A 27,606-nucleotide genomic window follows, 5' to 3' on the forward strand; every position below is an offset into this window, starting at 1 on the left:
ACCACATAAACAGAAAAGACTGGAAGTGGTGCTATGGCTCAGCTAGCCTTGAGCCAAAGAAACTCATGGACAGTGCCCAGGTCCTGAGTTCAAGCCCAAGGACTACCAAAAACAAAAAACACTAGCCCCCCCCCCAAAAAAAAAACCAAAACACTTTAGTACTTAGCAGACAAATGGCCTAGAGAGATGTACAAGGCCTATAACAGTAAATGGAAAAAAAAAACAGTAAATGAAAGGGTGGGTTGGATTGGGGGGTGGCTACAGAGGGACAGACATAGGAATTTTGTTTTCAGTTTTTATTTTTTTATAATTGGAGAGGAAGTTGCAGACATGATGCAGGACCCTTAAACTCCCATGTAACGCCAAAGCATATCTACTGGAACTGGCTTCTACTCTGAGTCTTCACATTTGATGGTTCCTCTTGGAATACAAGTTGCATGGATGGCTTTTTAAATTGCATTCGGCTTTCCGCCCAATTTACACCTCCTCAAAGACACTTTCCTCAACTATCCTATCCGAGTACAGCTCTTTTATCCTGTCTTTGTTGTGCATGCCATCTTCATAGTCACATTCTGGCAGCTTTACCTGTTTTTCTATACTTTCCTCTCTTAATAAGCGTGTAAGCTTTACCAGGGCAGGGCCTCCATCATGTTGGCCCATGTCTCTGTTTCTTCATGCATGCACTGGTGCCTATCATTTAGTGACTGCCCAATAAGTATTTTAGTGTGGAGTAATTTCCTCTGTTGACTCATCAGTGTTTCAGCATCTTATAATTTAGTATAAAAACAGAAACATTATGTATATTCTAGATCAGTACAAGTCAGTTTTGCTGTGTAATGAATTTGGATTTTTGTGGTACATTTGTTTTCTATAAATAAATAAATATTCTCAACAGTAATATCCTAAATGGATAGACCTACCTTCCCCTCTTTCAACTCTTCAACTCTTCGTTGAAATCTCTCTAATAAAAGTTATGGCTAACTAGATGTAGTGTGTGTTATTTTAACAATGTGTACTACTCTTATTTTTAGTTTAACATAATAAATGTATAATACAAAAAAAAGCATGGCTGATTTTGTGTACATGATTATTGGGCTACATTTTTTTCTTTTCATCCAGTAGTATTTACTGCTGAACTTTGCTTATGATAATAGTTTTGAGATAATAGTTTTATTCCACTGCCCTCTTAAAACTGTAACATAGGAAAGATGAAAAGTATAATGTAAGACATTCACTGAATGAATGGTAAAAGTTCAGTTTTTCTTTTAGGTCTATCAGTCATAACTCCTTTATAAATACTATCAGATATGTGAATCCTTACAGTGACATACTAGCTACTCAGGAGAAGTGGGGGTAAGGAGCATACATTTGCCTTTGAGAAAGTATTATTTTGTTGATCTGTGATGATGTCTTGGGCATGCCTCTGTAGTCCAGGAGCCTGGTTCAAACCCTAGCCTGTGCTTTGTAACTTACTTTGCAGAGTTTGATTATCTACCAAGATGCTCTGAGTGGTTAACAATGGAACCAAAAAAAGTGCTTGAGTTACATAATGGTACTGATTAAATTCCACTGTGAAGAACTCAAGACATGAAATAGCTTTTGCTATTCTGAAATTCCTCTCAAAATCATTGTGCTGGAAAGTTTGGATTCAGAGTTAGAAAGGGTCCTTCCAGAGTATGATTTGATTCTCATTCATTCTTAAGAGTTGAGAGAACAAGGCATAGAGACAAGGTTAAGGCATAGAGACAAGGAGTAACCTGGCTCACAACAAATGCTGAACTCAAATTTCCTACTTGTCCATTATTTACTATACTGCCTGTAGCCCCAATTTTAAAGCATGTTTTAGTGATCACATAAGGTAAGCTCTATAAAGTCCTTAGAATAGTATTTGATTCTCAATAAATATTCAATAAATACTGATCTATTGCTATTGCTAATTATATTCGCTTCTCTGTAATAAGTGAGATAAGAATATGATCCAAACCTGCCAAGTCATAAAAGAGAGAATGAGGGCTGGGAGAAGCCCCTTTTGCTTAGGATGGTTAGGTAAGACTTCTGAGCAAATGAACACAGGACCTGAGGAGCCAGCAGTGTCAGGAGTGAGGGAAGGAATGTTCCAGGGTAAGGGAGTATTAGGTACAAAGGTCCCAAGTTTAGAAAGAATCTGGCATGCTCTAGGAATTGAAAGGCCAAACATCTAACACAAGTTGTGTTTCCTTCATTTCCTCTCTTTAGACTGCGTCCTCCACTGCATTATTTGTTCTCCAGGGGCAGGAAACTCATCTGTCTTCTCTGTTGTATTCCTTACCCTGTCATAGCACTCGACACAACCCCCCACCCCCCACAGCACATTCAGTGACTATTACTTGCTTATACTAGTGCTTTGTGGATGAGGATTTCACTGCTAGGATGCAGTAAGTTGTGTGCCATACTTTTTCTTTTCTAATCAAAAAGCTATTTTAAAATATTGACATGTGGGAGCTGGGAAGGTGGCTCAGTGGTAGAGCCGCTTGCCTTGCATGCATGAGGCCCTGGGTTCGATTCCTCAGCACCACATAAGCAAAAAAGAAAAAAGCTAGAAGTGGCGCTGTGGCTCAATTGGTAGAGTGCTAGCCTTGAGCTGAAGAGCTGAGGGACAGCGCCCAGGCCCAGAGTTCAGGCCCCAAGACCGGACCCAAAAAAATAAATAAAATATTGACATGTGGAGCTGGGAATGTGAGAGCTCAGAGACAGTGCCCAGGCCCAGAGTGCAAGCCCTACGATTGGCCCCCTCAAAAAAATTGATATGTAATTAAAGTATTTAAAATGATTTCACAAAATAAAATTCATACAATTATAGGAATAGTGTAAGTTAAAGCATACTGAGAAGGATCATTTCTTATACCTATTGCGTTCATGCTTAATCCTATTTCATAATTGTCTCTTCCTCTAAATGGGTCACTTTTGTACAGTAACTTGTATTCATTAGTCATCTTGTCTTAGTAGGACACAGTTGTGTGTAAATACAGACAATGTAAATGCAATGTGAATGTAGACAGCCCCAGCTGTGTTTTTTTTTAAGTTATTTTGTCTAATCATGTATAATTTTTATGAACCTTTGGAAAATCAATGGATCAATGGTATAAAATGTGTGTTGTGATGTAATATAAAACAAAATTTCCCATTTTATTTCAGAAATATTCAATTTCTGAAAGTCTTTCCCTAGATACACATATTTTGGCAAAAAATTCAAAATTATCTGAAGGCTTATGAGCGGTTCCTTTATATAGTTATTTGCCTAAATATGACTTGATAATTTTAGTATTATTTGTGTGTGTGTGTGTGTGTGCTGGTACTGGGGATTAAATTCAGGGCCTGTGTGCTTTCCCTTAGTTTTTTTCATTCAAGGCTGGTTCTCCACCACTTGAGCCATAGCTCCATGTCTGGCTTTTGGGTGGTTAATCAGAGTTAAGAGGTTCGTGGATTGAGATGTACAAGACTTATGTCGAAAAATGAAGTTTACAGCTTTGGTTGTGGGGTGGGGGGAAGAGATGGGAAGGGATGATAAGGAGAAACAAAGGAGGAGGCAACATTACCTTGCCCATGTAATTGTAACCCCTCTGTACGGTATTTTCACAATAAAAGAAAAAAAAAGGAGGTTCATAGATTTTCCTGCCAGGGCTGGCTTGTAACTGGGATTCTCAGCCTCCCAAATAGCTAAGATTACAGGTGTGAGCCACAGGTGCCTGGCTGACTCAACAATTTTAGAACTTATAGTTAGATTTAGTAAAACTAGATATTTGTACTGAAGGCTTCCTTGGGCAAGTGCTTAGTTTCTGAGGCCCCTACTGATTTTCCCCTCTAGATAGTTCAGCTAAAACCAGCTTGGTTTAAAATATTCGAATCAATTGAAGTATTTAGATATCTGATAAGTTCTTTATAAATTGGAATCCCTTTGAAAATGGAGAGGTGTTTTGTTTTGTTTTTTATTTAGATACCTGATAAGTACTTTATAAATTGAAATCCCCTTGAAAATGGAGAGCTGTTTTGTTTTGTTTTTGCCTGTCTTGGGGGCTTGAACTCAGGGTCTGGGCACTGTCCCTGAGCTTCTTTTTGCTCAAGGCTAGAATTCTACCACTTGAGCCACAGCACCACTTCTGGTTTTTTCTGTGTATGTGGTACTGAGGAATGGAACCTAGGGCTTCACCCATGCTAGGCAAGCCACATTCCCAGCCCGAGAAACTTTTTTTTTTCTGGTCCTGGGGCTTGAATTTAGGGCCTGGGCATTGTCCTTGAGCTTCTTTTGCTCAAGACTACCACTCTACCACTTGAGCTGTATTCCCAGCCCAAGAAACTCTTATATTTATAGGATCTATACATTCTGACTCTTTAGGGCTCTCTAAACATCTGTGTGTCTAGAAGAAAGTGTTACTACTAGTAAAGGAGGGCTTATATAGAATTTGTTGTGGCAGCCTGTGAAATACGTAAATTTTGGCCACTAATACCATTACTCTCCCGCATATTGGGGTTTGAATCTAGGGCCTGTGTTTGTTCGGCAGACACTTGATCACTTGAGCCACACTTCCAGCCCTTCATTTGGTAATATCAATCTCTTAAAACTATTTTCTCCAACTCCGAAGTCCATATTAAACCTGAGAATGTTAAACCTAATGCTTGCTTAATAAATACTAATGCCTTGTGGGTGAGTGCCTTCCCAGCATTATGGAAATGGAAGCAGGAGGATCATGAGTTTTCGACCTGCCTGGACTGGCCACCACCTTTCCTCACAATGTATATTTATGTGACTTATGTGTTTGTTGGTTAAAATTGGGATAATGTAGTCATTTAACACCTTTTATTACAATAACATACCATAGAAAAATGGCAGTGCCAGCCAGGCACTCATTAAATTCATGAGCAATCAATGGCTATTTTTATTTTCTTCAAACTTGGAAAGTTTAGGGAGTTAAGAGGATGCTACTAATAACAGTGGATTTTATTCAGAGATAAATGAATTTATTTTTTAGATGTTAAAAGTTTAGGGTGCTACGGCTAGCCAAAAGAATGCAGTCATTTTCCTTGGAAACAAGTTTATAATGAAAATCTTAAATTAGAATATACAAACAGATAGTATTAAAGTCTTCGGAGACTTCATAATCCTGTTTTCTTTTTTCTCCTTTTGGCAATGCTGGGGTTTGAATTAACAGTCTTAAGCTTACTAGGCAGGTTCCTCTTGAGCTATGACCTCAGTCCTGCTTGAGTTCTTTTGAAAGCTACATGAAGTTGATTGAGTCTGTAGAACTGTTCACCTTATCAGATTTCTGCTGACTTTTGCCAAAATTTAAAATGTAAATCTGTCATTTGTATAACTACAATACTGTGTGTGTGTGTGTGTGTGTGTGTGTGTGTGGGTGTGTGGGTGTGTGTGTGTGTGGGTGTGGGTGTGTGTGTGTAAGAGCGAGGGAAAGAGAAAGAATGTGTGTGTGTTGGTGTTATTTTATTGGGGATTAAATCCGGGGCAAGACAAGCACTCTACCACCACAACCACACTCCTCAGACGTACCTGCCTCTATTAATAGAGCTAATGACATATATCAGTGATAAGTAGTTGTACAAAAGACAGAATTTGCAATTATACTTGGGGTATGTGATTTTAAACCAGGTAATCCACTAGCTGTTAATTTCTATGACTCAGTTCTTCATCTTCCAAATACTATTCCACAAATTTGTAATTATCAAAGGAGGCATAAATGTAGGACCTGGGGCTGGGAAGGTGGCTCAGTGGTAGAGTGCTTGCCTTGCATGCATGAGGCTCTGGGTTTGATTCCTCTGCACCACATAAGCAGAAAGAAGCCAGAAGTGGTGCTGTAGCTCAAGTGGTAGAGTGCTAGCCTTGAGCTGAAGAGCTGAGGGACAGAGCCCAGGCCCTGTGATCAGACCCCACCACTGACAAAAAAAAAAAAAAAAAAGTAGGACCCACCATCTCTATGGAAAAACTTCTGGTAAAACATTTTTTTTTTTTGTACTGGTCCTGGACTTGAACTCAGGGCCTTGGTGCTGTCCCTAAGCTTTTGTGCTCAAGGCTACCGCTTGAGCTACAGCTCCACATTAGGCTTTTTTGGTAGACAATTAGAGATAAGAGTCTCACAGACTTTCCTGCCCGGGTTGGCTTTGAACCCTGATCCTCAGATCCCAGCCTCTACCAGTGCCCAGCAGACATCAGTTTATTAATAAAGTCATGGTTGGTTAGCTTAAGGTTGTCATGAACAGAGCACTCTTTATAATAGAAAGATATTAACAACATTAAGATAGATGAGTAGGAGTGGATCCATGTATACTTTGACACATTTTATATAATATATGGTGATATGAATTTATAAAGATTAGGTATTAGAAGATATTAAACTGAATTCCTATTCATGATCTTGTTGCTTATTAAATGTAACTAATGTGTATGAGGACATTATTAGTGTTTGTGCAGTAGCTTAGATTATAAATGACTCCTATTCTAGCTCATTTTAAACAATGTAGTAGAGATGATGCCAAAAAGCAGGCTAGAACATTTTCTTCTCTCCAGGATCTTAGCTTTGTAAACAGGCTCTGAAGGCACTACTCCTTGAATTAATTTAGGTCATCATAACCCAAAATCTTTTCAGAGATGAGAACACTAATTAGGTCTCATAGGTGCTTTTTAATATTTTGGTATTAAGAATGTGTTTTAGCTCTTCAAAACACAGTATTTTAGGGCCTGTTCTTTGGCTGCTTGGCTTATTTGTACCTTGTCCAGATAAAAACATCACTGAGTAATCATCTCAGAAATATGATGGTTAGAATCTGCATGTGGTAGAAATTAGTGTAATTTATGGCTTAGTGTATTCCTGTTCTGTCTTAATTTTTTTTTCATTTTAAAATTGTTCTTGCCAGTTGCTGGTGGCTCATGCCTGTAATCATAGCTACTCAGGAGGCTGAGGATCACCATTCAAAGCCAGCACAGGCAGGAAAGTCCATCAGAAAACTGGAAGTGGCACTGTGGCTCAAAGTGATAGAGCACTAGCCTTGAGCTGAAGAGCTCAGGGACAGTGCCCAAGCCCCAAGTTCAAGCTCCACGACCAACTGAAAAAAAAATTGTTCTTATTAAGTCATTGTATGAAGGGGTTATAATTCCTTAAGTTAGGTTATGAATAGCTTATTGGTAGTTATTTGAAGATAAGTCTCTCATGACTTTACTGCCTGACCTGGCTTCAAACTGTGATCTTCAGATTGCAGCCTCCTGTGTAGTTCCTGTGTAAGCCACTGGTGCTTGGCTGATATCAGCCTTTAATTTAAAAATTTAAGGAAAAGTCAGCATCAGTGGGCTCATACTTGTAATCCCACCTACTCAGGAGACTGAGACTTGAGGATCAATGTTCAAAACCAGCATGGACACAAAAGTTTAAGAGACTCACACCTAATTAATCAGCAAAATGACACACTAGAAATGTGGCTCAAGTGGCAGAGCACCAGACATGGGCAACAAAAAGCTGAGCAGAAATCTGAGACCCTGAGATCAAGTGCTGGTCCAGCACAAAAGCAAAACAGGCAGGGGCAAGCGTGGCTTCAAGAGCTAGAATGTCAGCCTAGCAAGCACTAAGCTCTGAGTTCAAACCCTAGTACTGCCCCCCCACAAAAAAAAGTTTAAGGATTATAACTAAAATCAAAACTACTGGATGATGAAAATCAAAACAACTGGATGATGATGATGATGATGTTTGAGACAGTGTCACACTATATGGCCAAGTCTGGCCTTAAACTCACCATTTAGCAAATAAACTGGGCTGGGAAGGTGGCTCAGTGGTAGAGCCACTTGCCTTGCATGCATGACGCCCTGGGTTCAATTCCTCAGTACCACATAAGCAGAAAAAAAAAAAGCCAGAAGTGGCGCTATGGCTCAAGTGGTAGAGTGCTAGCCTTGAGCTGAAGAGCTGAGGGACAGCACCCAGGCCCAGAGTTCAGGCCCACGACCGGACCAAAATAAAATAAAATAAAATAAACCTTTAGAGTTGGTTGTTTTCCTTATTTGAGCAGTAAAAATAATTACTTACCTCTCTTCTCTCCTGTATTTGTGAAACCAAATTAAATAATGTATAGGATATAAATAGTACTAGGTAAGCAATTAGATAAACTGGGTACTCCTGCTTTAAAAACTCTTACAAGGTGATAAGACTAGTAGAGCCAGTCATGTAAATATTCAGTGTTCTCAGAGACTAGGACTAAGGGAAATGTATAAGGAGCATGAAATGAATCTTTTTTTTTTTTTTTTTTTTTTGGTTGTGGGGTCTGAACTCTGGGCCTGGGCGCTGTCCCTCAGCTCTTCAGCTCAAGGCTAGCGCTCTACCACTTGAGCCACAGTGCCACTTCTGGCTTTTTTCTGCTTCTGTGGTACTGAGGAATTGAACCCAGGGCCTCACGCATGCAAGGCAAGCGCTCTACCACTGTGCCACCTTCCCAACCTGAGATGAATCTTGAATTGGGGAAAGTTTTACAAATGAAGAAACCGGAGCTCATGGTGGTTTAGAAATTTTATATGTGGTCCCACTATTAAAAATGGCAGCTTCATGTTTTGAACTGTTTGGCCTGACACCAAAAACTTTGCTGTTCCTTAGATGCTATTGTTTGAGTACCCACCTAGCTTACAGCAGAAACACCCCTCCATTTTGTGCTTTCTCAAAGGGGTTTAGGGGTTTTCCCTTTGGCTGATTGTGGAGTCAATGATCAGATTTTTCAAGTAATAATGAGATTGAACTCTTCCAGGTTGTATTATTTGTGTTCAAGTAGAAGCCCAGGAATTCTAGAAACTTTGGCTAATTGTGGAGTCAGAGATCCAACTCTGTGTTTGTGCGTGTATGTGCACATACACACATGTCAGCACTGAGGTTTGAACTCAAGAGTCTCCTGCTCTCACTTGGCAGTTTTTGCTCTAGGCTGGTGCTCAACCACTTGAGCCACAGCTTCTGTTGCAGTGGTTAGATTCCTGAAGTAATGATGAGATCGAACTCTTTCAGGTTGTATTTACTTGTGTACTACAGGAGCCCAGGGATTCTAGAAGCTTCTTGAGAGGTAGTAATCTTGTGGATTCTGGGGTTGTTATGAAACTGTAATGCTGTTTGTGGCTGGTCGTTTAAAAATAGTCTCATGGTCCTCGTGGGGTGCTCCAGTAGCCAGAATTTCCATCATGTCGCCCCTCCCCCGTCCTGGACACTCCAGATAAACAAAGATCTCAGTAATAAACAGCGTATGTCTGCTGCAGCCTTGGCCTGCTCCCACAGCCCTCTCCTGTACAGAAGTCATGGCTCTACTGCTCACAGTGCATTCTTTGGGAGACTGACTGCAAATAAAAGGCCCCATCATTTCAAAGTTTAAAACCCCCTATCTCCATGGAGGGTAGTGTTCACAGGGAATACTTCTGAAATGAGAGATATTTCTAATTCTTTGTGCCCATTCATCCCCCTCTACCTGTGTAGACTCTTCTAACAACTTTCTGAACTGAGGAGGGATTTCTGTTGTTAGTGATTGTGGAGATCCTGTACTGGTACGCTGAAGTCAGTACTTGAAACCTGAAAAAAAAAAAAATATATATATATATATATATATATATATACCTTTATATCCCCAGGTAATTTTCAGATAAAGAAAAGTAAATGAATTTAGGCTTAATGTCATGTTCATATAGTTGAGACATTTCAAGGCGAATACCTAGTTGTCTTGTTCTGGGAGGGCTTACGGAGTAACTGATTATTTTTCTTTTTTGAGTCTGTTAACCCTGTCTCACCTTGAAGAGGGAGTAGCTCAGGCCCTATCCATTTTAAATGTTTCTTTGGTTGTGCTTTTTAGGAAATTGTGATTTTTTTTTTTTTTTTTTTTTTGGTTTTTATCCACAGTTCTAGGTTTATTCTGATTGTTCGCAGTGTTTGTGTTTCCATCTTTTTAGGGGTGGGGAGGGAGTTTTCCTTGAAAGGAAGAACCCCATTGACTTGAAATGTGAATAAACTGATTCCCTTCACTCTCCCTTCTTTGTCCTCAGTGTTAGGTGAAACACTCAGAGAAATAAAATGTATCCCAGGCATTGCTATCTTCTGAAAAAAGAAAAAAACGAATTGGCATTTTCGGGGCTACAGCAGGGCCACGTTGTCATTGTCAGCCTCCTGTTCTTTCAAGTTGCCTGCACACAGCTGAGTTGGGCAGAGGAGCAAAGAAAGCAGGACAGCGCTGCCAAGTAGGCAGGAAGCCGGAGTGGACCGGCGCGCAGGGGCCGAGCCCCTCGGTCCAATCAGCGGAGAGTGCTGTTGCTATGTGCTCCCTACTCTGCTGCCTTTGTGAAAGCCACCGCCAGCCCGGGGAGGGGGACTGGGACCCGACGCCCCGCGTTCTGCTCCCACCCCTGCCGACATCTGGATCCCTCAGTGCCTGACAGTGTGGTTACTGACAGCGGCAGGCAACTTCTTTTACACCAGGATTCCAGTATGGTTTTCAGTGGGAACAAAGGGCTTCGCAGAGAAGGTGTGTAATGAAGTGCTTTTAACGGCTTTATTTTGAAGCTTCCAGTTTTCTAGTGGCTGTTTACCCAGGGTGGTGCCTGCTTCGCATGGATGATTTTTTTTTTAAGTAAACTGGTCTTAGGAATATGATCTCACTGTGGAGGAAAGAAAAAAAAACATTGGGTGTAGGGGAGCCGTGTTTTGCTTCATCTGGCCTTGTTTCCTTTGAACAGCATTGCCTAAAAGATTATTAAAATGCTAATCTGAACAATGAGTAGGAAGAAAAGAAATCAAATACAATGTGTTGGCTTTAATAGGGGGGAAAATGTGACAGGAATGAAAATACCGGGAAGCCACTGAGTTTGCCAGAAGTATTAGCTGTATATAGGGGCAGAGATGTTTTTAAAATCAAAGCTGCTAAGAATGCTCTTAAAATAAGGTATATATTTTTAATTGAATTAATTATTTCTGAATTTGACAGATTGATTTGTACATTGTAGTTGAGTGGATTTTTGACATAAAGAGAGAAGATGCTAGTTGAGATTGTGCAATTTCTCAGTTATTTAGATAAAAGACAGTAATGTAATTTAACACCAAATTCAGTATAGTGCCTGATAAATGTCCATCTAGAAAACTAGACAGCACAGCTAGACAGCAAAGCATTTTGAAGACAATTTACTGCAAATGGTTAAGGTAGTTTTTTAAGATCAAAGTCAGTCTTCTAAATAAAATAATTCCATATCTGACTTAGTTAATACTACAAATACATTACAATTTTATTTAAACCATACTAATTGAATACTTCAGCAGAATATGGGTTGCAGTATAGTCATGTGAGATCTGGAAAAAACTGGTTTGCCTAACAGATTATATAAAAGTTAAAGAAACAAGATTGGATCTTTCTTTTTTTTCTTGTATTTTCTCAAATTTTATGCAATTAGAGTTTATATAATGAATTTCAATAATGACTCTTTTAAACTAATTGAAGCCAAGCAGGCTAATTAGCATATTGTCCATCATTTTTCACTAACATCCAGTTTTTCTTTTAGTTACTGGTTGTTTAAGTTTGTTTTAATTTTTAAAAATTCACTCTGTGTCTTAGGTCAAGTAGGAAAGTATAAATTTAAAGTTACTACTAGAGTTTTACTTGTTACTGGTACCAATGTTTTGTTTTGGAACAGGATTGGTTTTGTTACGTTGTTAGAAATTCTTAGCACTCAGTGTTAGCATTTTTGATAAGAGATTTCTTTAAAAACAACTCAAATCCATGTTTTGTGCCCTATACTGTCTGTTTTCAACAATATATACAGTACTTGTGTTAAAGAAAAACTTGGCAGGTGTGGTGCCCACACCTATAATCCTAACACTTGGGAAGCTGAGAGGTAAGCATAGTTGAATTCAAGGCTAGCTTGAGCTACTTAGCATGATCCTTTCTCAAGGAAAAAAATAGAAAAGACAAAGTCATCAGTGTAAATTTATAAAATAGCCTTTAGTGTTGTTTCATGCAGACCTGCATATTGCTAACTTTACATAAAAGATTGACATTTCTTTTCTAAAAATTTGAGAGAAGGCATAATAAAAATTATAGCAAGATCAAGTTACATTGTTGAAGTCTTCATTGCTAGAAGGGGAGCTGTGCTTTGTAAGGTGTGGGAACTTGAGTGGAAGGTGGGAAAGGGAGGCAGGACTATACAGAGAGGACCCAAGTACTTTAGATATGACTCCAGGCTGGGTGTGATAGCACATGGCTGTAGTTGGAGGCCAGCCTGGGCTACATAGGAAGACCTTGACTCAAAAAGCACTTAACCATATGAGGTCAGTCTAGTCATTTTTATTTTAAGTTCATAGTTACTGATTTTATTTTCTAATTATAGGATCACAAAAAACAAAGTTTGGGGCTGGGAAGGTGGCTCAGTGGTAGAGCGCTTGCCTTGTATGCATGAGGCCCTGGGTTCAATTCCCCAGCACCACATAAGCAAAAAAAAAAAAAAAGCCAGAAGTTGGTGCTGTGGCTGAAGTGGTAGAGCGCTAGCCTTGAGCTGAAGAGCTGAGGGACAGCGCCCAGGCCCAGAGTTCAGGCCCACGACCGGACCCAAAAACAAAAAAAAAGTTTTTCTTCAATTAGCTTGCTACCCTTTTCCCTTTGGTTTATTCAGAAGAATCAATAGACCCTCCAAGAGCAAACTGCTTTCATTCATAGTCTGCAAAAGATGGAGGCACATGAAACTGGCAAGAAAGTTGAGTGTGCTGTTGTGTCACACAAAGGCTATGTCATTGTATCCAGAAGGAATATTCTTGGCAGAAACCCAGACTTTATTCCTGGGCTCAGTGTCTAAAGATGTTTTGTATAATGGAGCGTCTGAAAATTCCCGTTCAGCATAACAATCTCAGGGTAATTGAAGTGTATAAACTGGCCAATTATGATAGCTTTGCTGGCATATTACAACCCTTTATTTGACAGTAGAATTTTCATTGTCTTTTACTGTGTTAGACCTGTAAACTGGCTCTATATTTTTGTGCTTGTGGAGAAATACTTTGGCTCTCAAACACAATGATTTCTTTTGTCTTTCTTTTTCTTTTTGGTGGCTTGATAAAACAAATAGAAGTACTAGTATTTACCAGATACAGTGATAAATTATAACTGCAATTATAACTGATATGCAAAATGGTTTTATTTTAAAGTTAATAGGGGACTGGGAAGGTGGCTCAGTGGTAGAGTGCTTGCCTTGCATGCATGATTCCTCAGTATCACATAAGCAGAAAAAACCAGAAGTGGTGCTGTGGCTCAAGTGGTAGAGCACTCACCTTGATCTGAAGAGCTGAGATACAGTGCCCAAGCCCAGAGTTCAGCCCCACGACCAACAAAATAAATAAATAAATAAATTTAATTAAATAAAATTAATAGGGTATGATCTAAATACTCCTTTTCATTTACAGTTTTTAAATTCTGTTCTCTCTCTCTCTCTCTCTCTCTCTCTCTCTCTCTCTCTCTCTCTCTCTCTCTCTCTCTCTCTCTCTCTCTGTGTGTGTGTGTGTTTTGTTGGAAGTTGAACTTAGGACTTTGTACATGCTAGGCAAGCACTTTATCATTGAGCCATAACCCCAGCCTCAGTTTCTAAATTCTATTATTATTTTAAACTTCAGGATGGGAAGATGCAATAATCTCAGTTTTTCTTTTTTTCTAGCTCTATATCTACATTGCAGGTATTATCACAAATGTTTATTTTCTCAAGTGTTTAAATGTACACCTTAAATGCCATTTGACAAGAGGGCTCTCTAACTTTTCCATGTGGGAGTTCTATTACTTACCCATTGCTTGGATCTAAGAAAGATTTACTTTTCACAGTCAGCTGGGCAGGGGATGCCTGGTTTTAATTGAGGGGCAATTTTTTCTCCCCTACCCCACTATTATAATCACATAAACCCCTGATTTTTCCTTTGGGACAGATGTCTCATTATGTTGCTGGACTCAAGTGACCCTTCCACCTCAGCCCCCACAATTTGGCTGGGACTGCAGGTGCCTACCAGTCCACAATGCTATTGTCAAGCCTTGTCACATATCAGTATTGCTGTGACATATACTTTATTACCTTCACAAGGATCTTTAGATGTCACTATCTAAAAATCAAAGGCTTGAGTTAAAAATATAGCTGTTTGTGCTATTAATTGGATCTTATTATATAATCTCTTGTCATGAAACCTTGTTATAAAAGTGGCAGCATGAAGACTATTAATTGAGAATTTGAAAAATTATTATTGTCTTGTTCTTTCTTCACTAGGCTCCTCAACTTTACTCCTCTAAAGATTTCTGAACCTCAAAGGAAATAAATGAGAAGGCTTATTAATGATAAGCACAGTGAAATTAAAAGTAGACATTATAAGAAATAATCAAAATGAGATATTTAAAAAATGATGCTTCCTCCTCATATAGTTAGGCCTCTGGTTTTTCTATAATCTTCTTATAATTCACTGTATGAGAGGGAAACCATGTCAGTTATATGTGTCCCTATTGTTTGACTCGCACTGCTAAATATGCAGCATTAACGTTTGAGTCAGGCATGGTGGTACATGCCTTTAATTGCAGTACTTGGGAGCTGAGGCAGTAGGAGCATGAGTTTAATCCCAGCCTGAGCTACATTGTGAGATCTTGTCTTTAAATAAATAAATGAGCTACTATTTTTTCTTAATATTTTGAAGTTATTTTGTTGAGGCTCAAAACTTGAATTTTTTTTTTTTTTTTTTTGTCGGTCGTGGGGTTTGAACTCTGGGCCTGGGCGCTGTCCCTCAGCTCTTCAGCTCAAGGCGAGCGCTCTACCACTTGAGCTACAGCGCCACTTCTGGTTTTCTGGTGGTTTATTGGAGATAGGAGTCTCACAGTCTCTCCTGCCCGGGCTGGCTTTGAACCACGATCCTCAGATCTCAGCCTCCTGAGTAGCTAGGATTACAGGCGTGAGCCACCAGCGCCCGGCTAAAACTTGAATATTTTGTCTGTATTTTGTTGTGTAGGTATGGAGTAATCAGGCATGCTTTCAATTCTCTGGGTTTTGTTCCTGAGTTTTCTTTTGAGTTCCTCAGTTAGTATTGAGCTAAGATTAACCCTTAATGCCCACCCATTTTATTGACAAGGAATAACCAGTTATCTGGCAGCTAGAAATTAAATATCATCACAGATCATGAATATGACTGTTTTAGAGTATAAAAACTAGCTGGGTGTTAGTAGTTTACACCTGTAATCCTAGCTACTCAGGAGGCTGATATCTGAGAATTGTGGTTTAAAGCCAGCCCAAGCAGAAAAGTCCCCAAGAGACTTTTTTTTTTGGGGGGGGGTCTGCCTTGGCGTTTGAACTCTGGGCCTGGGCACTATCCCTTAGCTCTTCAGCTCAAGGTAAGAGCTCTACCACTTAAGCCACAACGCCACTTCCAGCTTTTTTCTGCTTATATGGTGCTGAGGAATAGAACCTAGGGCCTCATGCATGCGAGACAAGCACTCTACTACTGAGCCAACTTCCCAGCCCTCCCTCCGCCCCCCCAGACTTTTTTTTTTGTCAGTCGTAGGTCTTGAACTCTGGGCATGGGCCCTGTCCCTCAGCTCTTCAGCTCAAGGCTAGCGCTCTACCACTAGCCACAGCGCCACTTCAGGTTTTCTGGTGGTTTATTAGATTTAAGAGTCTTAAGGACTTTCCTGCCTGCCTGGGCTGGCTTTGAACCTCGATCCTCAGATATCAGCCTTTTTAGTAGCTAGGATTACAGGCATGAGTCATATATTTTATGACTTAAATTTAGGTCAAGAAATTTTGTTAAAATAATTTGATCTTAAGAGGCTAAAAGCATTAATTTTAAAGACTTGAGGATTAAAACAGACTGGGCAAAGCATTGAGGATATATTTGCAAGCAAAGCATCATGCATACATTGTGAACATAGGTGCTGTTTTTTAGCTTCAAAGGCAATGGTAAAAATGTGCCTGTATGCATTCCATAAATTAGTACTCTTGCAGACTAGATTGTCCTGATGACTATCCAGAATTCCCACACTGACTCCTGTATTTTGGGTAGGCATCTGACAACCTGACATAAAAACACCAGCCTGGAATGCAGTGCTCAGTTGTAGACTCAGCTTAGAAGAGACCTAAAAGACATTTCCTTTGGCCAGAGGCTAACATCTGGAATCCCTTCCAGAAATCATTCTGCTCTAGAAATGACAGACCCACCTATTTGCATCTTTGTTTAAGAGACTCAAGCTGAACTGATCTTACTGTGTGCACTTAAGTTTCTAAACTCTTAATTAAAAACATATTTGACTTCCATCATCTTTTTATTTTTCCAGGAGTTTTAGGTTTCACACATACAAACACTCAGTGGAAAGTATGAACGTTGAAAATACTCAAGTAAGATTCGGGCATGTGGGCAAGGGAAGGAGGTTGAAAGGACAAAGTGTATTTTGGGGGGTGGGGCCAGCCTATGTTGTAACCATATTCCCACAAGGTAAAAATGGATCACTAAATTAGGTTAAGCTTAAGGATAATTTTGGAAAGTTATATGCCAGTTATCTGAACTAATAAACCTGGGAGCAAATCTAAACAGCACTAGAATAGCAGATCGTTGCTTTTTTAACACAGAGTATTCCTTTGAGCATACTGCTAAATCTAGAACTTGTGGTTTGGGGAGACAGGACTTTGCTTTTCTCTGTTACAATATTTTTTATCTCCTGGTCCCAGAGTTCCCTCTGCCTGGGGGTGTGTAGGGATAATGCCCTGCAATCAGGAATGTTCCCACAAAAAGACTAAAAGTAAAAAGGACAGTATTTTCTGCTTGGGAGGTTTCAGGCCCTGATACCATGATGAATTACACCTGATACTTTACACTGAGCAGTGACAAATGAAATTAAATAGGGTCAGTGCAGGTAAGAACCAATGAATAAAATCTGTGCCTGGACATCTGTGATGCATGACCAAAAACATAGTTCTGGCAGCCTAAACTTAATGCAGGCAAAACAAAAGATGCCAGTAAATTTCCAGAAGAATAATGAATAGTTATATTTCTCACATTTTTTTGGGGGGGGGAGTTGGTTGTGGGCCTGGGTGCTGTCCCTCAGCTCTTCAGCTCAAGGCTAGCGCTCTACCACTTGAGCCACAGCACTATTTCTGGCTTTTTTTTCTGCTTATGTGGTGCTGAGGAATCGAACCCAGGGCCTCACACATGCAAGGCAAACACTCTACCACTGAGCCACCTTCCCAGCCTTCTTTCCTTCCTTCCTTCCTCCCTTCCTTCCTTCCTTCCTTCCTTCCTTCCTTCCTTCCTTCCTTCCTTCCTTCCTTCCTTCCTTCCTTCTTTCCTTCCTTCCTTCCTTCTTTCCTTCCTTCCTTCCTTCCTTCCTTTCTTCCTTCCTTCCTTTGTTGATCTTGGGGCTTGAACTCTGGGCCTGGGCACTGTCCCTCAGATCTTCAGTTCAAGGCTAGTGCTCTAGCAGTTGAGCTACAATACCACTTTCGGTTTTCTGGTGGTTTATTGGAGATAAGTGTTTCACGGATTTTCCTTCCGGGGCTGACTTTGAACCACAATCCTCATATCTCAGCCTCCTTAGTAGCTAGGATTATAGGCATAAGTCACCAGCGGCCGGCTTAATTTTCTTTTTTGAGCTTTAATTTTTTTTTTTTTTTTGGTCAGTCGTGGGGCTTGAACTCTGGGCCTGGGCGCTGTCCCTCAGCTCTTTAGCTCAAGGATAGTGCTCTACCACTTGAGCTACTGCGCCACTTCCGGTTTTCTGGTGGTTTACTTTTTTTTTTTTTTTTTTTTGGGTCTGATCGTGGGGCCTGAACTCTGGGCCTGGGCCCTGTCCTTCAGCTCTTCAGCTCAAAGCGAGCGCTCTACCACTTGAGCTACAGCGCCACTGCTTTAATGTTTTGAATGTTGTGATGTGTTGGATCTATAATCCCTTTAAAGACAGTTGAGTCCCCAAAATGTCAGTGATCCATTTGAACATAAAATTCAGGAAGTACTCTCTCCCTTTTTGATCTTTGATTAATTTAGATGTTCAGCTATTGTGCTATAGATTTTGAGTGATTGTCTAAAGCACTTCCATTATTTTAAGACAAATATTTCTTTGTGCAATTATATTGGTAAAATAGAAAAGCAGCTATTAAAATATGAAATCCAGGAGAATAATAAACAATTATTTGGAAAGATAATAGCAGCCTTTTTATTGCTTAGCCTAGAAGTAAGCTGAAAGTAAGGAAACCAAACAGGATGAGCATTCATTTATTCAAGTGCTGCTATTTGTGACAACTACTAAGCTGGGCAGCAGTTAAGACAGGTGGTCTTGTTTTCAAAGAATTGCAAGTGAAATTTATTTTGATTCTTCTAGATTTTTTTTTTTTTGTCAGTCATGGGGCTTGAATTCTGGGCCTGGGCACTGTCTGTCAGCTCTTCAGCTCAAGGCTAGCACTCTACCACTTGACCACAGTATCACTTCCAGCTTTTTCTGTGTATGTGGTGCTGAGGAATTGAACCCAGGGCCTCATGTATGCAAGGGAAGCACCCTACCACTGAGCCACCTTTCTAGCCCCATCAGTCCCTTTTTGTGTTGGTATTCTAAGTTGTAGAATTTAAACCAGATTAGCAAGTTTTTCTTCTAAACAGATTTTGGAATAATACAGCAGTAAATACTGGCTTGATCATAATAGCTACACTCAGTTGACAATAATTCTAATTGTGTGTGAATTGGACTAACTAAAATCAGTTTAATCTGGTTCTAGGAAATATTCTATTCTTGACTGCCTGAAGTTGAGGATAATGGCCATAGTTATCTAATAAAACATTAATTAAAAGCATTACTTTAGTATTAAATCCTACTGCTTGCTCATTATCTTTAACAAAGGACACTGCCTTTGACAGTTACCAACCAGAAACTGGTTGGAGGAAACAAATTTAAATAAAGTTGTTCCTGTTCTCACCAGTTTTCTAGTAAGTTGCTATCTTTTTTTTTTTTTTTGCCAGCCCTGGGGCTTGAACTCAGGTCCTGGGCTCTATCCCTGAGCTTCTCTATGCTCAAGGCTAATACTCTACCACTTGTGTCACAGTGCCACTTCTGGCCTTTTCTGTTTATGTGGTACTGAAGAATAAAACTCAGGGCTTCATGCATGCTAGGCAAGCACTCTACCACTAAGCCATATTCCTAGCCCTGTAAGTTTCTGTCTTTTACCACAGCCACTTACTATAATTTTCCACCATAAATAATTGATCTGTTTACCTTTGCCTAAAACTTGATGAATGAATTCACTTGAACAAATGAATGATTGTAAGGAGGTATGAACTGCTTCCACTAGTTGACTCTTCTGAAGGAAACTATAGGTTTTCTTCTGGCTTCTATTATTTCTTCCAGAAAACTTCTAATTTCTCACCCCCTTTTGAAAAAAGGCAGTTTTCCGTTTTTGTGAAACATGGTCTCTACCCTTATGTCATTGCTCCTTCAAACAATAGGTTTTTTGGGGGGATTGAAGGGGATACCTTTTTTTTTTAAATTAGCATACATTAGCCAAAGAAGTGAGGATTTTACTGTATCATTTTTATTCATGTATACAATGGATTCCAACAAACTCCTCCACCTCTAAAGTGATAGCTGGGTTTCTCTTGAGCTGATGTTAAAGAGGTCCATGGGTAGGGAGCCAAAGACCCCTATAGCATTGTATTTTGGCTCTTGTCCTATTCACACAGACTGAATATGTGTAGCTTCCAGCTTAGTACATTATGGTGGTGGTTTCCAAAGCTATCAACCATTGCAGCCTCATGCTAGTCTAACATAAGGTTTTCATGCATCAAAAATGAACAAGAAAAAAATGGAGAGACAAAGGATGAACAAATGCAGCAGTGGTACTCACTAAACACTATGCTGAAAATGAACTAAACAACTTGTGGGTGAGAATGGGAGGGAAAAACTGGGAGAGAGCAAAGGAAGGGTGACCCTGATTCATGTAACTGTAACTTCTCTGTGTATATCACTTTTACAATAACTTTTTTTTTTAAAGTGAACAAGAGAAAGTTCTTTCTAAACATTTTGCTAACATTTTGTTATTAAATGCCTTTTAAATGAAATTTATGGTGAAAGCAAAAGTGTAATAACATAAAAGCCTGGGACCGGGAAGGTGGCTTAGTGGTAGAGCGCTTGCCTTGCATGCATGAGGCCCTGGGTTTGATTCCTCAGCACCACATAAGCAGGAAAAAAAAAGCCGGAAGTGGCGCTGTGGCTCAAGTGGTAGAGCGCTAGCCTTGAGCTGAAGAACTGAGGGACAGCACCCAGGCCCAGAGTTCAGGCCCCATGACTGGACGCCCCCCCAAAAAAAAAAGCCTGTTTATTATTTTGAAATGGCCTGTAGTATCACAAACAATAGCATTTGATCCAATATTTATGTAGCTATTGCATCCTTTTTTGTATTACTTAGAATACTTATGTGATAGTTATGAATAATTACTAGATAACTACTATCATCTGTAAACTACCAGTATAAAGGCTTGAACTTTTAAACCCTTGATTTTGTTTAGCTTGCTTGGCTGGCAGTCATGTACCTGAGCCATGCCTCTAGACCAGATTTTTGCAGGTTATTTTGGAGTCACAAGGACTATTCTTCCTGAGCTGGATTCAAACCTCCATCCTCCAGCTCTCAATCTCCTAGGTAGGTAGCATTATAGATGTGAGCCACCAGTTCCTGGCAACCTCTCTAGACTTTATTTTAAAAATCTCATTTAAATATTTTACACTTGGACTGCAAAGTCTCACTGCTGTAGCATGGGAGTTTGTTTAGCTTACTTTCTTGGAGGAGATAATGATCAAAGTCACCAAACTATAATCAAATGTTATGTTATTTTAAAGTGCTTTTCATGAAAGTTAAGCTGTTAACACTTTATACTTAGTAGTTCCTAGTGTATATAAGTAAACCAGTCCCAGTCTGGCAATTTGGATATACCAGTATGATGATAGCAAATCATCATAGAATGCTAGTCATCAGTCAAACACCTTTCCCCACCATTCCCTGCTCCCTTTTGGTGCCCTTCCTTGTGCCCATCCCATCTCTACTTTGCCTGGAAGTCTTCTATAGTTCTCTCAGTAACAGGAATACTCAAGTGTTCTTTTAGGCTACTACATTGAGAGCAGTGGTGTTTAAAAAGTTTTACAAGATGGCCAGGCACCAGTGGCTCAGGCCTGTAATCCTAGCTACTCAGGAGGCTGAGATCTGAGGATTGCGGTTCAAAGCCAGCCTGGGCAGGAAAGTCTGAGACACTTATTTCCAATTAACCACCAGAAAAATGGAAGTGGTGCTGTGTCTCAAGTGGTAGAGCTCTTGCCTTGAGCAGAAGAGCTGAGGCCCAGAGTTCAAGCCTCACTACTGACCGCCCCCCCCAAAAAAAAAAGTTTTATAAAATGCCAGCAGATTAGGGGTACTGCTCAGTGTGTTTCCTGCATAAGGCCCTAGATTGAATTGCTAACCTTTTTTTTTTTTTTTTTTTTTTGCCAGTCCTGGAACCTGAACTCTTGGCCTGGGCATTGTCCCTCAGCCCTTCAGCTCAAGGCTAGCACTCTACCACTTGAGCCACAGCGCCACTTCCAGCTTTTTCTGCTTATTTGGTGCTGAGGAATCGAACTCAGGGTCTCATGCATGCAAGGCAAGCACTCTACTACTGAGCCACCTTCCCAGCCCTGAATTGTTAGCATTTTTTAGCCAGGCTTTGGTACTGTGTGTTTGGGGGAAGGCATATACCCAGTAGTGCTCTCCTTACGTCACAAGCTTACAGATGTCACCAGGGAATGATGAGGAAGGGGGTGATCAACCAGGTGTATGCTGTAGTGGGAGGGTCTGGATTTGGATTTAAAAGAATGATAGACTCTCAGGGCTGGGAAGGTAGCTAGTGGTAGAGTGCTCACCTTAAGCTGAAGAGCTCAGAGTCAGTGCACAGGACCAGAGTTCATGCTCCATAACCGACAAAAAAAAGAATGATAGACTCTCTTATAAAGCCAACTTTACATTTTAAAAGGCCGCCTAACTATCCAAAAATTGTGGTATCTATACACCATGGAATATTATGTAGCCATTAGAAAGGACAAAATAATGGCATTTGCAGGGAAATGGATGGAGCTAGAAGAAATCATGTTGAGCGAGGTAAGCCAAGTACAAAGAGACAAACGGCACATGGTCTCCCTGATAAGTGGATGTTAAAACCAAAATGTAAGGTGATAAGACAAAATTAACAAGACTTAAGAAACAAAGGACTTCCACTCATCTGGCCGAATCACTACTAAATAACCCATGCAGCTGATCACATATATGATATATATGTGCACACTGGAGGGAAACCAGGAGGACGACACAGAACTAGAGGTAATCAGGGAAAAACATACAACAACGGGACCCATCAGCTGCATTGGACATTGACCAAAATGAACTAAGCAACAAAATGGCAGCGATGGGAGGGAGGGAACAAGTGGGAAAGAGGGAACAGCTGGTGTTATGCAAAACACAAGAAATGTACATATCACCCAATGTGGAGAAATAACTGTATAGCAAAGCTTATAGAACTCATAAATGTTATAGACCATGATAGACAATTTGCCCCATGAAAGTTAGAATGTGTTTGTGACTTTAACTAAGGATCACTATTGTACAATACTGTGAAATTTGGGAAATTATGTGACCACTTAATCACAATAAAAAATTTGAAAAAAAAGACTGCCTAACTATATTGACAACTGTAAACTACATATTAACGTAAGATTTAAAAACATAGGGCTGGGAATTTGGCTTAGTGGTAGCTTGCTTGCCTTGCATGCATGAAGCCCTGGGTTCCAGTCCTCAGTACCACATACACAGAAAAAGCCATCGGTGGCCCTGTGGCTCAAGTGGTAGAATGCTAGCCTTGAGCAAAAGAAGTCCAGGGACAGTGTCCAGGCCCGGAGTTCAAACCCCAGGACTGACATAAAACAAAATAAGGGCTGGGAAGGTGGCTCAGTGGTAGAGAGCTTGCCTTGCATGCATGAGGCCCTGGGTTCGATTCCTCAGCACCACATCAGCAGAAAAAAAAAGCCAGAAGTGGCACTGTGGCTCAAGTGGTAGAGCGCTAGCCTTGAGCTGAAGAGCTGAGGGACAGCGCCCAAGCCCAGAGTTCAGGCCTCACGACCAGACCCAAAAAAAAACAAAACAAAATAAAACAAAAAAAAAACAACCACAGTACTTTTTGAAATAGATTGTGTAAATCAATCAATCTATATCAATTTTGACAGGGTCTTTTTTTCTCTCTCTATCTGATGGGATCTCTCTCACTGTCTGTCTGGCAACATCTCTTTCTCTTTCGCTCAGTCTGGTATGGAACTCACTATCCTTCCTTAGCCTCCCAAGTACTAGGATTATAAGCATGTGCCATCATGCCCATCCAAATGAGTTCTCATTAAGAGTACTTTAAGAATGGTGTGTAGTTCAGTGACGGAAACCTTCCTAGTGCCTGTAGAGTCCTGGGTTCAATCCCTAGCACTGAAGAAAAACATTCATTAAAGTAGTGAATAGGTTGACTGCAAAGCATAGTTTTCTTTTTTAAATTTCAGATACCCTGGATGAATATTTTGAATACGATGCTGAAGAGTTCTTGGTCTCTCTGGCCTTGCTAATAACTGAAGGACGAACGCCTGAATGTTCTGTAAAAGGTCGAACGGAAAGTTTCCACTGCCCTCCTGCACAGTCTTGTTACCCAGTAACCACCAAACATGAATGCAGTGACAAGCTGGCCCAGGTGAGAAGCATGTGGTGAATGCTTTTTCTGTCTTTTATGTAAACTAGTTTAAATTCTGCCATCACCTTTATTAAAAATTGGCTCTTAAACAAGAGCATTATGGGTAGCTCTGCTGATCATTGGGAAAGGAGGGTAGTCAATTGCAAATCTACCCTTTCAGTATTTCTAAATTGGACTGTCTTCATTGCTGTGGTTTGGTTTTCTTTGTTTTGGTGGTGAGGCTTGAGTGCTGTCTCTGCGCTCTTCTGTTCAAGGCTAGCATCTACTACCACTTTGAGCCACAGTGTGACTTCTGTTTTTTCTAGTGGTTAATTGGAGATAAAGAGAGTCTCATGGATTTTCTTGCGTGGGCTAGCTTTGAACCACTATCCTCAGATCTTACTCTCTTTAGTAATTAGGATTACAGGAGTGAGCCACTGGCACCCAGCTTCAGTCTGTCTTGCTGGTTATTTTGGAGATGGGATCTCTTGGACTTTTCTTTAGAACTTTTCTTCTTAGAAAAGTTCTTGCCTTCAAGCTGTAATCCTCCAGACCCTTGAGTAGGTAAGATTACAGGTTTGAGCTTCTGGTACCCAGTCTGCTTTAAAGATTTTTATCTCAGTTACTAGTTTCTGAAATACGGTCCAAGATTTTAAACTTAAAAATCATACCTAAGCTGGGTGCCAATGGCTCATATCTGTAATCCTAGCTACTGAGGAGGCTGAGATCTCAAGATCCTGGTTTGAGGCCAGCCTAGGCAAGAAAGTCTGTGAGATTCCAGTTAAGTCGAAAAAGCTCAAAGTGGAGCTATGGCTCGAGGCACTAGCCTCAAGAGAAAAACTCAAGGACAGCACCCAGGCCCTGAGTTTAAGCCCCCAGGACTCGCACACACAAAAAAAGTATTGCCTGCCGGGCGCTGGTGGCTCACGCCTGTAATCCTAGCTACTCAGGAGGCTGAGATCTGAGGATCGCGGTTCAAAGCCAGCCCGGGCAGGAGAGACCGTGAGACTCCTATCTCCAATAAACCACCAGAAAACCGGAAGTGGCGCTGTAGCTCAAGTGGTAGAGCGCTTTCCTTGAGCTGAAGAGCTGAGGGACAGCGCCCAGGCCCAGAGTTCAAGCCCCACGACCGACAAAAAAAAAAAAAAAAAAAAGTATTGCCTGTTTGAATGTTTAATGAAAATAAAAATTTGATACCCGTGATCTTAAAATTTAATGTAATCTTTTCTATGAAATAATAGTGAAATTAATAAAGTAGGCAAGGTGAGGGCAACTCAGAAACCCATCAGATATTGTATATGGAAGTTTTGTTTTCTACAAAATAGTGCAAAGATATTCCCACTCCAGGAAATTTGCATATTAATATTCACTACCAATCCTGTGCTCACTTATTATCCTGAATACATAATTTAACAAGCCATTCTGTATAGCAAAGCATTAGCAAAGTTCTGCAGGGGATGATTTGTGTTTTCAATGCAACATTCAAATTTGAACACAAAATCAGGATGATAATTGAGATGAGTTGTTCATCTTTGTTTTGTCTTAAGTGTCGCCAAGCCAGACGCACCAGGTCTGAGGTCACCCTGCTGTGGAAGAACAACCTGCCCATCATGGTGGAGGTAATGCTGCTGCCAGACTGCTGTTACAGTGACGACGGGCCCAGTACAGAAGGGGCTGATCTGAATGACCCTGCCATTAAGCAGGACGCGTTGTTACTCGAAAGGTGGATCCTGGAGCCAGTTCCTCGGCAGTAAGTTGTTAGACTCAATGTATCAACCTCTCCCCTACATCCTAAAAATTACCTCTGTCATTTCTTTGGATCCCTGTATGTTAATAGTCCAAGGCATTGACAAATGCTCTTGAAAGCACATGTCCTGAGTTGCCTTAGTTCCAGGTTTCCTCTTCCTTAAAACTTAGTCAATGCCTACTTGCTGACATTTAGATTATGCTTTGTTACTTCCCTCAGGAATGGTGAGCGATTTGTTGAAGAGAAGACCCTTCTGTTGGCTGTCCGCTCCTTTGTGTTTTTTTCTCAGTTAAGTGCTTGGCTGAGTGTTTCTCATGGTGCTATTCCACGAAATATTCTTTACAGGTATGTCTAAGGCAAAAAAAAAAAAAAAGGAACAATAGTCACACTGTTTAGCTGACCAAAGGATATTTTACCTTTTAAATAATGTATTTTTTTCATTTCTAAATATAAGATGATAAAATTTAATGATGATAGCTGGGTGCCGGTGGCTCATGCCTATAATCCTAGCTACTCAGGAAGCTGAAATCTGAAGACTGTGATTCAAAGCTAGCCCAGGGAGGAAAGTCCATGAGACTCTTATCTCCAATAAACTACTCAAAAAAGCTGGAAATGGAGCTGTGGCTCAAGTAGTAGAGCACTTGCCTTGAACTGAAGAGCTTCTGGGATTGCATCCAGGCCCAGAGTTCAAGCCCCATGACCAACAAAATAAATAAATGAATAAAATAAAAATTTAATGATGTTTTTCTCAAAATAAGAGAAATTTAGATTGCATCAGTAGGGATTTTGTTTGTTGGATTAAATTTGGTACAGAATAAGAGAACTTTTTTTTTTTTTTTTGTCGGTCAAGGGGCTTGAATTCTGGGCCTGAGCGCTGTCCCTCAGCTCTTCAGCTCAAGGCTAGTGCTCTACTGCTTGAGCTACAGCACCACTTCTAGTTCTCTGGTGGTTTATTGGAGATAAGAGGTTCACGGACTTTCCTGCCCGGGCTGGCTTTGAACTGCAATCCTCAGATCTCAGCCTCCTGAGAAGAGAACTTTTAAGCTTATGTTAGAGAACCAAGAAGAGATCTAATGCTACCATTATAAAGTGTAAACATCTCCTGGGCTTCTGAAATGCTTTTTTATTTTTTATTTTTGGGGGGGTGTCCGGTCGTGCGTCCTGAACTCTGGGCTTGGGTGCTATCCCTCAGCTCTTCAGCTCAAGGCTAGCGCTCTACCACTTGAGCCACAACACCACTTCCGGCTTTTTTCTTTTTGTTTATGTGGTGCTGAGGAATCAAACCCAGGGCCTCATGGATGCATGCTCTACCACTGAGCCACCTTTCCAGCCCCGGGCTTCTGAAATTCTATAATGAACATCTTAAATTTTGTCATTTTGAAAAATATAAACATGCCAGGTGCTGGTGGCTCACTTATTCCTTAACTAAGATCTGAGGAGAGTGTGGTTCGAAGCCAGCCTGGACAGGAAGGTCCCCAAGTCTTAACTCCAATTAACCACAAAAAAGCCAAAAATTGAGCTATTGCTCAATTGGTAGAGCACTAGCCTTGAGCACAAAACTTAGGCTTGGCACCCAGCCCCTGAGTTCAAGCCCCAGGACTGGAGCATACATAGACACAGACACACATACACACACACAAATAAATATAAACATAGCTGGTCATAGTTGAGTGTGCTTGTAGTCTCAATGACTCAGGAGGCCAGTGCTGGAGGATCACTTAAGCCTAGAAGTTTAAGACAGCCTGGGCAACAGAATGATAGCCTGCTTCAAAAAAATCTCTGTGTGTTGTATACCCAAACATAAACAAACATATAGGTTGCCAAGCAACTAATTGCCTTTTTAGGCAGGTGGCCATGACATATTTCTCTTAATCACCTTACACAATAAAATGAGCTAAATCAATTTTTATACTAGTAAATACAGACTCCTTTCTATTTTTGACAAATATTGTTGCTTATAATATTCTTGAACTTTAATACTGAAGTTGTCAGATCTCTTAAAAAGAAATCATCTTGCCTGTACGCTGATAGCTCATGTGTCTGTGATCCAAGCTACTCAGGGGGTGAGATCAAGAGGATTGCAGTTGTAGACCAATCTTGGCAGAAGTTTTATGAGGC

The 27,606-nt window shown here is 40.4% G+C and overlaps 1 protein-coding gene across 5 annotated transcripts in view; it reads left to right on the forward strand.

The window, feature by feature from the left end:
- Nucleotides 1-27,606, forward strand: part of Atosa (atos homolog A) — a 71,745-nt gene that overhangs the window by 20,198 nt on the left and 23,941 nt on the right. For 4 of the 5 annotated variants that reach the window (XM_069995380.1, XM_069995379.1, XM_069995382.1 and 1 more), the window contains exons 3-5: nucleotides 23,578-23,762; nucleotides 25,289-25,491; nucleotides 25,708-25,833. In XM_069995380.1, coding sequence (XP_069851481.1) covers nucleotides 23,578-23,762; nucleotides 25,289-25,491; nucleotides 25,708-25,833 — 514 coding nt within the window. Of the gene's footprint in view, nucleotides 1-10,345; nucleotides 10,516-23,577; nucleotides 23,763-25,288; nucleotides 25,492-25,707; nucleotides 25,834-27,606 lie in introns of those variants that run through there. The other variant, XM_069995378.1, reaches the window with a different exon arrangement.

The sequence above is a fragment of the Dipodomys merriami genome, unplaced genomic scaffold, assembly GCF_024711535.1.
Source record: "Dipodomys merriami isolate MVZ:Mamm:240054 unplaced genomic scaffold, mDipMer1.0.p SCAF_48, whole genome shotgun sequence".
In the NCBI taxonomy this organism is placed as follows: domain Eukaryota; kingdom Metazoa; phylum Chordata; class Mammalia; order Rodentia; family Heteromyidae; genus Dipodomys; species Dipodomys merriami.